General features: G+C 47.6%; 1 protein-coding gene across 1 annotated transcript; it reads right to left on the minus strand.

Moving 5' to 3' along the window:
• Positions 1–937: 937 nt before the first annotated feature.
• On the minus strand, positions 938–5,327 carry LOC309889489 (adenosine 5'-monophosphoramidase HINT1-like; the record flags this gene model as incomplete). The annotated part of the gene is made up of 4 exons (XM_082782341.1): positions 938–964; positions 2,027–2,161; positions 2,866–2,971; positions 5,182–5,327. The coding sequence occupies 4 exons, from the start codon at positions 5,325–5,327 to the stop codon at positions 938–940; spliced, it is 414 nt and encodes a 137-aa protein (XP_082638467.1).
• Positions 5,328–13,944: the final 8,617 nt, after the last annotated feature.

The following is a 13,944-nucleotide window of genomic DNA, read 5'->3' on the forward strand; positions in this document are numbered from 1 at the left end:
AGGATCTCCTGGAAAGAGTCCAGCGGAGGGCAACAAAGATGATACGGGGCCTGGAGCATCTTCCCTATGAGCAAAGACTGAGAGACCTGGGTCTGTTCAGCCTGGAGAAGAGAAGACTGAGAGGGGATCTTATCAATGTTTACAAATATCTTCTGCGTGGGAGACAGTGGGATTTCGCCACCCTCTGTGCAGTGGTTAGTGGGGATAGGACAAGGGGCAACGGCCTGTACTGGGTCTGGCTGGGACGTTAACTTTCCCTGCAGCAGCCCATACAGTGCTGTGCTCTGCACTTGTAGCTAGAACAGCAGTGGTATCACACCAGTGTTGCGTCTACTACCGAGCAGCGCTGGCACAGCATCAGGACTCTCTCTAACCCTCCTAGGGGGTGGGCAAAAAAGCAAGAAGACAAACATCACCAGGGCAGCTGACTTCAACCAACCAAAGGGATATTCCATACCGTATGATGTCACACTCAGCAATAAAAGGTGGAAACAGGAAGAAGAGGGGAAGGCTGGGCTCTCGTTGTGAAAACGTCGGTCTTCCTCCCAAACACCGGCTACGCACGTTGAGGCCCTGCTTCGAGGACGTGGTCAAGCATCGCTCATTTGTGGGAAGTAGAGAGTAATTTCTTTCCTCTGCACTTCCACGTAGCCTTTATTTGTTTTGGTTTTTTCCTTTTTTCCCTTTCCCCCTTTCTTTTCCCCTTTAGTTAAATTGTTTAATTAATAATAATAATCATTATTATCAAGGAAGGATCATATAGGACAAGGGGGAATGGTTTTAAACTAAGACAGGGGAGATTTAGGTTAGATATTAGGAGAAAGTTTTTCACTCAGAGGGTGGTGAGGCACTGGAACGGGTTGCCCAGGGAGGTCGTGGATGCCTCATCCCTGGGGGCGTTCAAGGCCAGGCTGGATGCAACTCTGGGCAGCCTGTTCTAGTGGTTGGCTAACGAATCAAGTTTCTTTATGAGGAACGGAGTCACAAAAATCATTTCATTTAGCAAGTTTCAAACACTAAGAGTATTTAATAGCATTTTAACGTTCCCACGCTCCAGTAAGCCTTGAATGTAATCGCGATTAGACCTCTGGCTTCGCTCTGCTCCTTGTTTAACAAAGCACGAGAGGTGATCGCATTTAAAAGCCTTATGGTGCCTTTAGCTAATCCTTCTTCTAGTTACTGAACAACGGACTTCGTTTAGGGAAAAAAAAAAAAAAGACACTAAAAATAAACACAAAAAAAATAAAGAGAACGGCAGCCGAGTCTCGAACTTATCAGAAGCCGACTCAAGCATCCCAGAGCCTTCTACATCCTGTGGGAGGAATTCCTTCTCAAAGTTGCGAAACCCACGAGGAGGACCGAAAAGAAAGCGGTAGCAAAACTCCTAGGGTAGTCAAGAACAGGCTGACAAGCACCTGTCAGAAATTACACCCGGTAGAGTTTATTCTGCCTCCTCCTCGGGACAGGGGCAGACAACAGACAATGCCTGGAAGCTTTCTTCCAACCTTATTCTTCTCTGGTTCTACATCTGCCAGTCCTCAACGCGGCTATTTCGCAATAAAAGGGCACGCTTTTATTCGGGAGCAGGGGGAAGATAGCAAGGCCTCAAACACACAGCACATCCTAGATCGTCTTAGGAAGACGGAGACCCACAGGACCGCCGAGCGCTTCTAGCTTCGCGTTCCAAATGAATGGGCAAACCACCACCTACACGACACTGTCAACGGACCAAAACATTCTACACACGTGCGCTCCAGGGAGACGCCGTTTTAACTTGCGGAACTATTTCCATCGGTAAGACACGCAAGACAGAGGTGATATCCCCATGCTCCATCTTTATTGTGCAAATGCTGCTCAAAAGCTCTTTATTACCCTCCACAGACAGCCGTCCAAAAAAAATAATAAATCAAACCTCAACAGGGGCTAGACTGATGGGCAACATATGAAACCTATTCGGCGGCGACCCGTACGCGTGCAGTGATGCCTGCGGTGCAAAAACCTTAGCCGGGAGGCCGGCCCAACTGACCGCCACACAGAATACATAGATGTACACGATAGTCTGAAGGGCCCGAGGGTGGGCATTCACAGCCATCCAGAATCCATTGGTCAGGTCCAGGTTAACAGCACACTTCTTGCCAACAACCACGAAACGCCCAAGAAGCTGGAAAAAGGAAATAACGTCACCTAACGTGCTGTGCCACGACGCACAGAATGAACGCGAGCGGAGAACCACCCACAGAACACGGTTAGCTAATCCTTCACAATTCAACCGCCGCTCTTTGAACTACCCTCTAGACAGTAACAGACTACAAAACAGTCACAGAAGCTGAATTTGTCTTGGGGCTTAAAGCCCCCGTCATAGCTTCGGGCAACGTAAGCCACTCTGGCGGAAAATAAAAGCTTCACGGTGCCTTTTCTCTTGCGTGGGCTCACAGAGCCTTGGAACTTGACTTGCATAGCTAACAGCGAAACAAACACCCAAGCGCCGCTCAACCAGCTTTCCCTTTCCTCGCCTCTGACCTGCCCAAACCCCAAGCCCTCTTCTGCATAGTCAAGGCACCACCCCCGCTGTCCGGAAACCGTGAAAACGGGCATCAGACCGCACGCCGGAACAACGCTGCTTTTTGCACTGCAAGCGCGTAGCTGGAGACGAGCATCGCTTTATATCACTGCTCTCAGTCAAAAAGCTCAACTCCATTACAAGCTAGAGGCGAAAGACTACAGCATCGGACAACCCCAAATAGCCTACTGTGCGCCCCTCTGCAACAGCCAGAGGAAAAGAGGGGACGGGAAAGAGTCTAGGAAGTTACAAACCTGTTACAGGTACAGCCAGCCTAGCAAACAGAAAGCTCCCACAGTACTCACGGGTCCGCCAGAATCGTCTGCTTCACATAACCGGACAACTGCCTTCTCAGGAAGGACTAGGAAAAAACACTGGAGCCTGAGGCGAACTATCACGGAACGCAAGGCACTGGAGGAAGAGTAAACAGTTAAAACCTAGTCGGCTTCAGAGAAAGGCAACAGCTTAAGCAAATCACTATGCCCCACTGAACTCGTCCTACCGAAGCAGATTATCAGGCGCCCCAAACGCGCACGACAAAACAGCGATTCTTCTTAAGCGAGCTTTGAATAGGCAAAGTTCTCTACCTTCTACGCACAAGACACACAAGCGGCAAACAATGGCTAACTGTCCTTCGGTTATGTCCAAATATTGCCTCGGCCAGAGGCAGGAAGGCATCTTCAAAGAACCTGGAGTAATCCGGCTGAGGCCGTATTAACTCTCCGTCCTCGAGAACGCCACGTACTCAGGGGAAGGAACGTTCCAAATTAGCCCGTTACGGCCGGACCGACGTCAGACACCTCCAGACCGAGGCCAAGGCATCACCTTCGAAACACGAATACCACCGACCTGTAGGAAACCATCAACTCGCAACTACTTGCGAGGGAACTCCCCAAATCACCAGCAGACAGAAACTGCATACGGCGCCAGAAGCAGGATCCAGCGCGCAAGGTGACGGGGGCAGCGAGACAGCCGAGTACTTCAGGTTAGCGACTTCCGCTATTTTTATTTGTTTTAGATGCGACTGAAACACTGCCGATAAGACTCGATTCCACAGATGCTTTGTACTTCTTACTCACCATCGCCTTTCACTGCACGACAATCGAGAATTATAAGCCTTCCTCACGCTCCTCCCTATAACATCGCTCAACCGTAAAACAGGCCTTCGGTACAGCGAGCTAAGCAAATTCAAGACCATTCGCTAGAGCCAACTACGCTCCAAAAGCGGTTCTAAGCCCCCGCCCCCTCCCCCCACCTCAAGTTGAGACCAAGCGAGAAACTGCAACTAATTCGTCCTCCAGGAAACGCGTCGCACTAAGAGCGGTCAGAGTAGGTTGTCTGCTCTCAAGTCACTCATCAGACTCAAGTTAACGGCCTGGTTCTCCAATCAAGCACAGCGTTCAGGTTACATACGTTGCTGCAGCCAGTACGGCCGAGTCAAAACAGACGCGCGTGCGCACACACACACACTCCTCGCGCAGCCTTCACCACGAAGGAGACAGGAAACGCGCCCTTTCGTAAAGGCAGGGCGCTACCGCAAGCACGGTTTCCGGAGAGCAGTTGAACGCTTCCAATACTCCAAACGGGCGGCAGCTGCAACATTACCGAGACCTATTAAGAAAGCACTGTTCCAAGCAACGCGTCAACGCTTTGAGCAACCCGATCTAGTGAAACACGTCCCTGACCGCGGCAGGCGGGTTGGGCTAGATGATCTTTAAGGGTGCCTTCCAAGCCAAACCATTCTACGAGTCAGCACGCAGAGCGGGCAACGCAGCCCCTTTCACTAAGGGCCTGTTTTCCACGCTGCAGATAAACCCTGCCGTCAGAAGCAGAGGAAATCCCTAACTGTCCTATCTTTAGCATTTCAAACTTAAAAACAGCAACAACGGTTATGCTGGACACTAACTTAGAGTTAACACCTTGCAGATAACATCTGCAATTTTTTCATAACTCTCAGCAGCTGCTCACTTAGTTCCTAGCACGTTGCGGCGCACCAGCATCAGTGAACCTTGCCAGCGTGCTCTTATCACGGTCCACCTCCAGCACGGAAATGAGAGCTGGGAAGCTCTCGCAGCCTGCGGGATTGACTGGTTTCTAGGTGTTTAAGAAAGCTAGGAAAAGCTGCAATTCTTCCCTTTCACAAGCCACTTTGGAGAGAGCGCGCGCTCGTGTGCGCGGTGGGGGTGGTGCCATAACCAAAGCCTAGCACAGCCGAGCCGGGGCGTCTCTAGAACGCTATCACGAGGCGCATCAAGACCTGCATTTCTGCTACGCAGAAACGACTGATTGCGGTCACTACTGCGATGCTCACTGCCTATATGCATACAGTCCGAACCCCCAAGGAGACCGACTGCGCCGGCGACCCAGTACGCGCCGTGGCACCCCGGGGGCAGGCACCGAAGAAGCGCGGCGTTTTAGAGGCGCTGCAGTAGAGAGCGCCACGAGCCGGAGAGACCCCGACCGACCGTCCGTCCGTCCGTCCGTCCCTCCCTCCCGCAGCAAGGCCACCACCCGCCCTGCCGCACTCCCGGGACCCGCGACGGGCCCTCGTTTCAGAGGGCCTGCGAGCGGCCGAGGGAAAGGAAAGGAAGGAAAGACTCGCACAACAACGCCGCGGCTACCTCCTCGTCCACGACCGCTCATCCTCACGGAGAACGTTGGCGGGGACCTCCTTGCCCTTGCAGGCGACCTCTCCGAAAGCTCCGAAAGCAGCGGCAGCGCCGCCACCGGGCCAGGCGGCCTGCGCCCTAACAATCCCGTCGGCCATGACGGCGCCCGCTCGGTACAACGCCCCCTCGCTTCCCGCACTCGGCCCGGCCCTCCGCGGCGCTCATTGGGCCGACAGATCGCCGCCGACCGCCCCCGCGCCTCGATTGGCTGCCTCGCCTGCCCTCTTCCCTTGTCCCCGCCCTCTCGGCGGCTCCGCTCCCGTCGACCCGGTGCTTATCGGCGCTCAGGGAGGTCGCGTGCCCTCGGGGCGCGGAGGGAGCCGACCGGGAGGGAGGAAGTGGGCGCCCGAAAACGGGCTGGGCGGCTCCGCGGAGGGAATCTGGGCCCTGCACGGCTGGGAAACGAGCTCCACAGAACAGGCGCTCCGCTCATAGAATCATAGCGTGGCTTGGGTTGGAAGGGAGGGCGAGAAACACTCCGTAGCCGATAGCTTAGGCTCAGGCGAGGATCTCAGTGAAGTAGTAATTTACTCGCGATTGATTGCAATGGCGGGCGCCCCACAAGCAGGAGAGCGCGCCTACTAGTTCCAAAACACAGTTTATGTGCTTTTTGATGACAGGACCCTCCCCCGTTTCCCCACTGAGGGGGTAATCCAGGTTCACAATCTATCTGATGTGGTAATGTTTCTTCACTTATCTGACTTGACACCGCCATTTTCACCTAATTGTCCTAAGGAGTCTGGTTGTCTGCATTTTACGAGGTCGCCTGCTAAGCTTTCTTATCACTGCAAGCATATCTCAGTACCACGTTCCTTCCCTCTAAACAGCGGAACTCTGCAAAAACAACGTTTCTATTCCCACAACAGGTACCGCAGGTATTTGCATTCCTTGTATAACCGAGTGTATTGGGCTGGTAAAACATGGAATTATTAAAATCCTCCACATATCCCCCCAGTACAACCATCCCAATTTTAGTAAGCCAATCAACACCCGTAAAGCGCGCCCCCCGCCCCCCCGATAATCCTCCTAGATCGATTCCATAGCGAGTTTGAACTGGGGCATGTGCAATTTTCTTCGTTTCTTTTACAAGTTCATTTACAGCTTTTCCTTCTGTTGTGGTTTAAGCCGGCCGGCAGCTAAACACCACACAGCCGTTCGCTCACCCTCTCCCCTCCCTCTCTGGGATGGGGAGAGAAACGGGGAAACGGGAAAGCGAAGCCCGTGAGTTGAGATAAAGACAGATAAATAATAATAATAACAATAACAATAAAGACAATCATTATGATAATAGTATTACTAATAATAACGTGTATGAAACAAGTGATGCACAAAGTTTCTTTTTCTAACATATTTTGTTCATTGAATTTTTGCAATATTTGCTTGCTGAGCATCAAAGTTTCTGCGTCGTCCTTCTCCTGCTCAAGAGATTCATACTTAGCACGCACGAGCATAAGATGAGCTGCCTCTAATCGGCTTTTCACAACTGTGATTGCTCGATTGAATATACATGGTCCAAAAGTCAGTGCTAATGTAAGTAACAACAAGAGCCCCGCTATGGTTGATAGCAGGGTAGTAAGCCAAGGTGAGTAATTAAACCAGGATTCATACCAATTCTGACGAGCCTCATTTTCCCTTTTGCGTTTTTCTAATCCTTCCCGCAATTTAGTCATTGTATCTCTTACCACCCCAGTATGATCTGCATATACACAGCATTCTTCACGTAGGGCTGCACACAGTCCTCCTTGTTGTAAGAAAATCAAATCCAACCCTCTACGGTTTTGGAGTACCACTTCGGATAATGACCTAACCGATTTTTCCAGAGCTGTTATTGACTGCTCTATACGGGCCAGATCCTCATCTACGGCAATGCGTAGAGAAGTAAATTCCTGGCTTTGTTTTATCAGGGAAGCAATTCCAGTTCCTGCACCTGCAGCCCCGAGAGCCATTAAAGTGGCTAAGGTGACGGCCGTAATAGGCTCCCTCTTTACCAGATGGTATTCAGCCACTGTGTGATGGGTATACATATACTCTTCAGTGTGGTATAGAATCCTTGGTATAATGACCACCTGTACACAAAAATCATGAGATGTGCTAAACAATTTTAAAGATATGCAAGGAGTGACTCCTAACGATGAACATACCCACCTAATGTTATTTGCAGGAATTAACCATTTGTGTGTTTGGTCCATTTTTTCAGTGACATGGCACAGATCATTTTTATCTCTTGGAACTGTGCCGATACATCTACCTTTTCCCGTAACTTGAGTCAAAGTTATCCCGATTTCCTGACCCCAACTGCATTTGGAAGGATTTAACTCATTTGAATATTCAGACCTCCCCATATCTCCTATAGCTTCATAATATGGGGGCTTAACACTTACACATAGCCAGCACCCTTCAGTTATCTCAGGATTAGTTTGATTTAGTACCTGGAAACTAGCATTTATAACTTTCCACATACTACTCTCGGGTACGGCCCCTTTCTTTTTTTTTTTTTTCACAATGTTTGGAAGCAGTGTGGGAAAGGATAACTCTGTCGACTTACTAGAAAACACTGTAGTAGGTTGGGCAGTCCCAGGTATATTTACAGTCTGGACAACCAAACCTTCCCCTAGTAACTCTTTATTAGGCCCGACTACCTTGGAAGTCTCGGGTTTTCCCTTCTTTATTAGTATGAGTCCTCCCCTATCTGTTCCGTGTTCGTAAAATCTGACATTTTTCCTAGTACCCAGCTAGTATCGTCCGAGTTTGTTAGATTTATATATAGAACCTTGCAAATTTCTTTATTTCCGTGGAAGGTTCCTGTATACCCTATACCATGCCCTCACCACCTGCAACGGGGATCCAATTGTCGGTTACAAGCTTGCAGCCCATATCCCACTTGTAAGAATTTATCACGACCAGCCCCGAGTGTCCAGTCTGTAGCAGTGGTTTCACACCCCCGGTATGCACAATAATACACGTTCAGGCATTTACAGTACCCCCTTCCCAGGTTAGAACTTGGGCAGAAATAAAATCCCATATATTCCCAGCATCGGGGCCTCGAGATCAGCTGACATAGTGTAGAAGTAAAGCTTGCCCCCCCCCCCGATGTTATCTGGGTTGCAATAACCTGTTGATCTTCGAATCGACTTAAAGTCCATTTAAAAGGTTGGTGGGGGTGGTGTTGAGTCGCTACGCAGGATGAAATCACTGCGAGAACCCCCAAATACTGATAGGAATGGCTGAGGCCCATGTCTTTCCCCACTTATTCACTCCTCTGCCTCACTCGTCAGTTGGGTTGCAGCCAACTACGAGGTTTTAGTTCTTCTCGGCAGCAGTAGTGTTCTTCAGGGGAGAGCCTCTACCTTAACCCACGGTACCTATCGAGTTCGTCGCAATGTGAGCTTCAGGTCTTTGTTTCCTGGAGCGATCTCCCACTTCTTGTCACAGATGGGTCCTTTAACACGGCTGGCATGTGTCCATCCTTTCTCCGCAGTCCGGACGGCTGTTTCTGTAGTAAGCAAAACAACATAGGGGCCTTCCCCATCGTGGTGTTAAAAAAAGTCTCTTTCCAAGTCTTAATTAGAATTGAGGGTGATCAAGTGGCAATTCCAAGTCATAGGGCATACCATATAGCATTTCAAAAGGAGAAATTCCTACATCAGTTCTGGACTGCGTCCATATGTTTAACAGTGCAAGGGGTAAGCATTTTACCCAAGAAGCCTTAGTTTCCAGCATAAGTTTTGTTAGTTGTTTCTTAATTTCACCATTCATTCGCTCTACCTTTCCAGAAGAGGAGGGGTGCCAGGGGCTGTGAAAATCCCACTCAATCTCTAAGGCCTGCTTTAATCCTTGCAGTAAAGCTTTACACCCATTCAGTCACGTGGTCAATTAGGACAAACAAGTAACTCAGTAAAGTCTACCTGTATATTTTGGAAAGGTCAAAGCCCTGGCTCCCGTCCCCCTCAAGATAGGTTACAGAAGACCTTTTTATTTACCTTTTGACACATAGTACATCCTCTGCATGTGTGCTTCCCTAAAGTATATATTCCTACGCAGACATGCTTTCTTAGAACAACATCACACATTGCTTGCACCTCCCAGTGACTCTTCTGATGTAAAACAGTTAATATTTGCCTCATTATCACTTTATTCAGCATTTCTCTCCCATCAGGGAGTATCGATTTTCCTTAAAATGATCCACATATTTGTAACGTTAATACCTCCTTGGGAGGTTGTAATTGCTCCAAAACCTTTTTTACAATTTACCCAAATAGATAGGTGGCCCTGTAAACCCCTGAGGTAAAATTGTCCACCTATATTGTTGCTTCCACCCCCATTTCAGAGTCTTTCCAGTCAGAGGTGAATATACGTTTGCTCTCAGGGCCTGAGAGCACTCCATTAATAACACTGTTATTCCAGTCTAACAATTTACTATTTGAATGCCCAATTTAATCATCAAATCCCTTCCCAACAAGTTAGTTTCTGCCTTGGATACATACAATAATTGCCCAGTGATCATTTTATCCCCTGGTCTCAGCTTAGTATTCCCCAAAAATGGCACTGTTATCCCAGTACCTTCTACCCCCATCACATTTAGGGTTTCATTAGTTAATTTAATCCCTGATGCTTTACAAGTCAGTAATGACTTAGCTGTTCCCCAGTGTATTGGGTTTGATGGCAAGGTTCGGGGGGGGGGGTGTGAGGGGTGTGGGAGTGGGAAACTGCAGTGGCAGCCCCCGTGAGAAAAACCCCGTGAGAAAGTGATGCACAATGCAATTGCTCACCACCCGCTGTCCAATGCCCACCCTAACCCAGAGCAGTCCGGCCCTCCTCCCAGATCTTGCTGCACCCCCAGCCTGCTCGCTGGCAGGACAGAGTGAGAAGCTGAAACGTCCTTGGCTTGGTGTAAGCACTGCTCTGCAACAATTAAAACATCAGCATGTTATCAGCACTCTTCTCATCCTAAGCCCAAAACATAGCATTCTACCAGCTACTAGGAAGAAACACCTTCATCACCAATCTATAAAACAGCAATTACTAAGGTTAAATTTTCCACAGACTTCTCCTTCTTGTGCAAATAATCCAAAGCTAAGCGATTTTGATACAAAGCAGCCCTCATCTTAGTATTTTGCTTTGCAATTAATCCGAGTGCATCTCCGGTTTTATTTACAACTATTTCTATTACAGCTTGTAACCTAATTATTCTATTAAGCATATATATTGGGGTCCTATAGCCCCAGGATCCGTCTTCTGCCCACATAGCTGGATCATGTCATAAGTAGCTCAGTCCCAAAAGAGGACTATAATCAAAGTTTACAATTTATTAAAAGAATAGAGGTAAGCAAACGGCGCTGGGTGCGCCGGGAGTCTCCGCTCCACCTAGTCGCACACCCGTTACATCAAGATGCTGATTTTTTATGCTCCTAGACCAATACATATTCATTACTATTTCTAAAAAAAAACCAAACCACAACGGAGTTATTATAATTAGTTCCGGAATCTGAACCCTCCTACTGGAGCATGCGTATCAGTCTCTGGTGGTCCCTCTGGGGGTCTTCCATGATGAAGGCTCATAGCCTTCCCCTCCGGCTTTTTTTTTTTCTCGTCCTTCTTCTTTGTACTCCTTGGCTGCACGTCAAAAGCTTGCACAGCGTTCCCTGCGAGCTTTGTCTTTTAGCCGTCCTTCAGCTTTTCCCTTCTCCTTAATCTCCTGGCCAGATATCAGGGGCTTGCATAGTGTCCCGTTCAGAAGCCAGAACAGTTAGCAGTTGTTCTGGAACCCCCAGGTACCAGAGACTTCAAGGAAAGAACATACGAATACATTTTCCTTCAAGCTCTCTATTGACATGAATTGTTAAAACATTCCTCACAATCCCTTATCTTCTTTTTAATATCCTCAATTCGTGTCTCTTTTTCAACTTTTGTCATTAATAACTGGATTTCATCAGTCCGTTCTCGGAAGGTCCAATTCTTAAGCAGCATAATTGACATATCCCCTTCCTTTTTTAATGAAGTCATTACAAATGTACTATTTATCATCCGGCGCATCAATAATGTAAAGCAAGGTATCATACAAGGTATGAATAATAACATCATTACAGCACATAAAAATAAAAATAACATCCTTTTAACCCATGGTCCACCAGGCAGCCATGAAAATAAATCCCAATCCATACCCTTCCAAGTTTGTGCTGGGACGTGGGCCAATTTTCTAATTTCTTTTGTTATCTGTTTAACCACTTTCCCATTATCGTCAATTTGTAAGCAACAATTAGAATCATTTAGTTTTCCACACCCCACCCCCCCCTTCTGCTAGTAAATAGCAGAACAACATTCTATGTTGAAAAATAGCATTCCTCATCTGGGTGGACTGGTCAGCTAAAAGATCCAAAGCTGTCGCTGTTTGATTGGTTATTATTTCGAGGACAGCTTGCAACCTAATTATTCGATTCAAATTATAAATAGGTTCTCGGGCTCCAGATATTACCTCATTCGGGTTCCAGGTAGCTGGTCCATAATACTGTATGATTCTTTCAGGGGGCCATTCATTTTCTCTCCATTTTTGAGCACTACCTCCGGCTAAGGAAGCATCAATAGATCGTTTTTCTCTATTCAGATCATCATATAATTTTATTCCTAAGTGATTTCCTTGTATTTGTGACAATAAAAAGGACAAGGGCCTTATGTACCCCACATAGCATATTCCTGACCAGTCCTTTGGTAGCCTTTTATAGGCCTGTTTGCCACACACCCAATAATGTCCCTTTAGAGCCCACGTCCCATTTGGAAAAGGACCGTCCCATTCTCTTTTATTCCTTGGGGCGTGAAAATACAAAAGTGTTTCCGTTACCAAGCGGTCCTGTTACAATGTTTGCCCCATTAGTACTCACATATATATACACCTCCAAGCTCCCGCACTAGATTCCCACTCACAATGACGACTAAGTTCTCCTTCACGACTTGTCATATTACGAGCTGACCAGAAATGTTTAAAGAACACTTGTGTCCCATGCTCATTTTGCCACCTCCAGCGGTAGACTCTTACCACATGCTGCTCCCTAGTGGTGTTATCACGCTGACAACTCAGGATTTGAACGTCGAATTGTCCCTTTGATTGTGCTCTTGCCATGGCTTCACATCCAGGTCCAAAAATATCTTATATGAGCATTTCAGCCAAGTCCCGTTTTTCAGCTGGACATGCCTAGCATTCCATTTCCTTTACTTGCTGTACAGTTTATAGGTCCACATTCAGGATCAGTACATTCATACCCAGGAGATAGAGCCCATTTACAAATGCTTTTTCCCACCTTTACTGTTCCTGTTCTGTTTAAACAGTATATACCTTTCTCTGACGAGTGCAATTGCCACGGGCCTTCTTCCTCTTTCCAGAATTGTGTACCATTATGAACTTCACTCAAATTACTAACCCACCGCTTAGGTTCAACCGGGCCAGCTACCCAGGGCCAACTTTCAGCTCCCCCTGGTCCCCCACAAACCCAGCAATTGCTAAGGTTAAAAGCCTTGGCCACTTCCTCCCCCAGAATGAAAAAGTTATTCCCATGGCTTAATTGCCCTTGTAAAAATAGTACCAGGAAGTATAACATCTTTCTGCGTCGTCCAGGGGGTATCGTGGGGGTGTGAGAAACGCCTTCAATCAAGGGGTTGGGCCCACTTCCAGGATCTATTTGAGCTTGGGTTACTGTTCAGCCTTTGAGGGTGATCCAGCTCCTGGGAAACTAATTACAATAGGTTAAAAAAAAATCTTATTTATTATATACACATATCTTTGCTTGCTTGTTTGTTTCTTTTTCCTGGGACAACCTGGCTTTAGTGCGGGAGAAGTCCGGTCGAGGCCCTCTCACTCGGCAGTCAATACCCGTAGGGGTTGCCTCCCTCGGTAGACCATACACACCGCAGTGGAGAGTCCTGCCCCGGTCTTGCCTTCTCCCTTTCTTCCCTTCAGGCTCGTCCCCTTCTTCTGGCATCCTTAATTTATGCAGAGCCTTATTGCCAGAACATTAGTTCTTTTTTAGCTTTAATTTCAGTTCCCCAGGAGCGGACTCAACCCTCCAAGTTTCGGTAGTTACTGGTCCTTTTATTCTGGATGTGCGGGTCCAACCCCTTTCTGCTGTTCTCACAGCTGTTTCAGTAGTAAGTAAAACAAGGTACGGTCCCTCCCATCGGGGGGTTCAATGATTCTTCCCTCCAGGTTTTTATTAAGACCTTGTCTCCTGGTTCTATCTTATGAATAGCAAATCCTAAAGGTGGTGTTTGAGCCATCACTCCAATTTCTCTTAGCTCTTGTAATCTCCTTCCAATAGTAATTATATATTTCTGGATGCTACGACCCTCAACTACATTGTTGCCTAGAGGCATCCCTTGAGAATAAGGCATACCATATAACATTTCATATGGCGATAATCCAGTCTCACTGTGTGGTTTAGTTCTTATGTTTAGAAGTGCCAATGGTAAGCATTTCATCCAGGGCATTTGTGTCTCGATCATTGATTTAGCCAATTGTTGTTTTATTGTTTGATTCAATCTTTCTACTTTCCCTGAGCTTTGTGGGTGCCACGGAGTATGATATTCACAGAATCACAGAATTTCTAGGTTGGAAGAGACCTCAAGATCATCGCGTCCAACCTCTGACCTAACACTAACAGTCCCCTCTAAACCATATCCCTAAGCTCTACATCTAAACGTCTTTTAAAGACTTCCAGGGATGGTGAC

Source organism: Aythya marila, assembly GCF_965140915.1.
Source record: "Aythya marila genome assembly, chromosome: W".
Lineage (NCBI taxonomy): Eukaryota > Metazoa > Chordata > Aves > Anseriformes > Anatidae > Aythya > Aythya marila.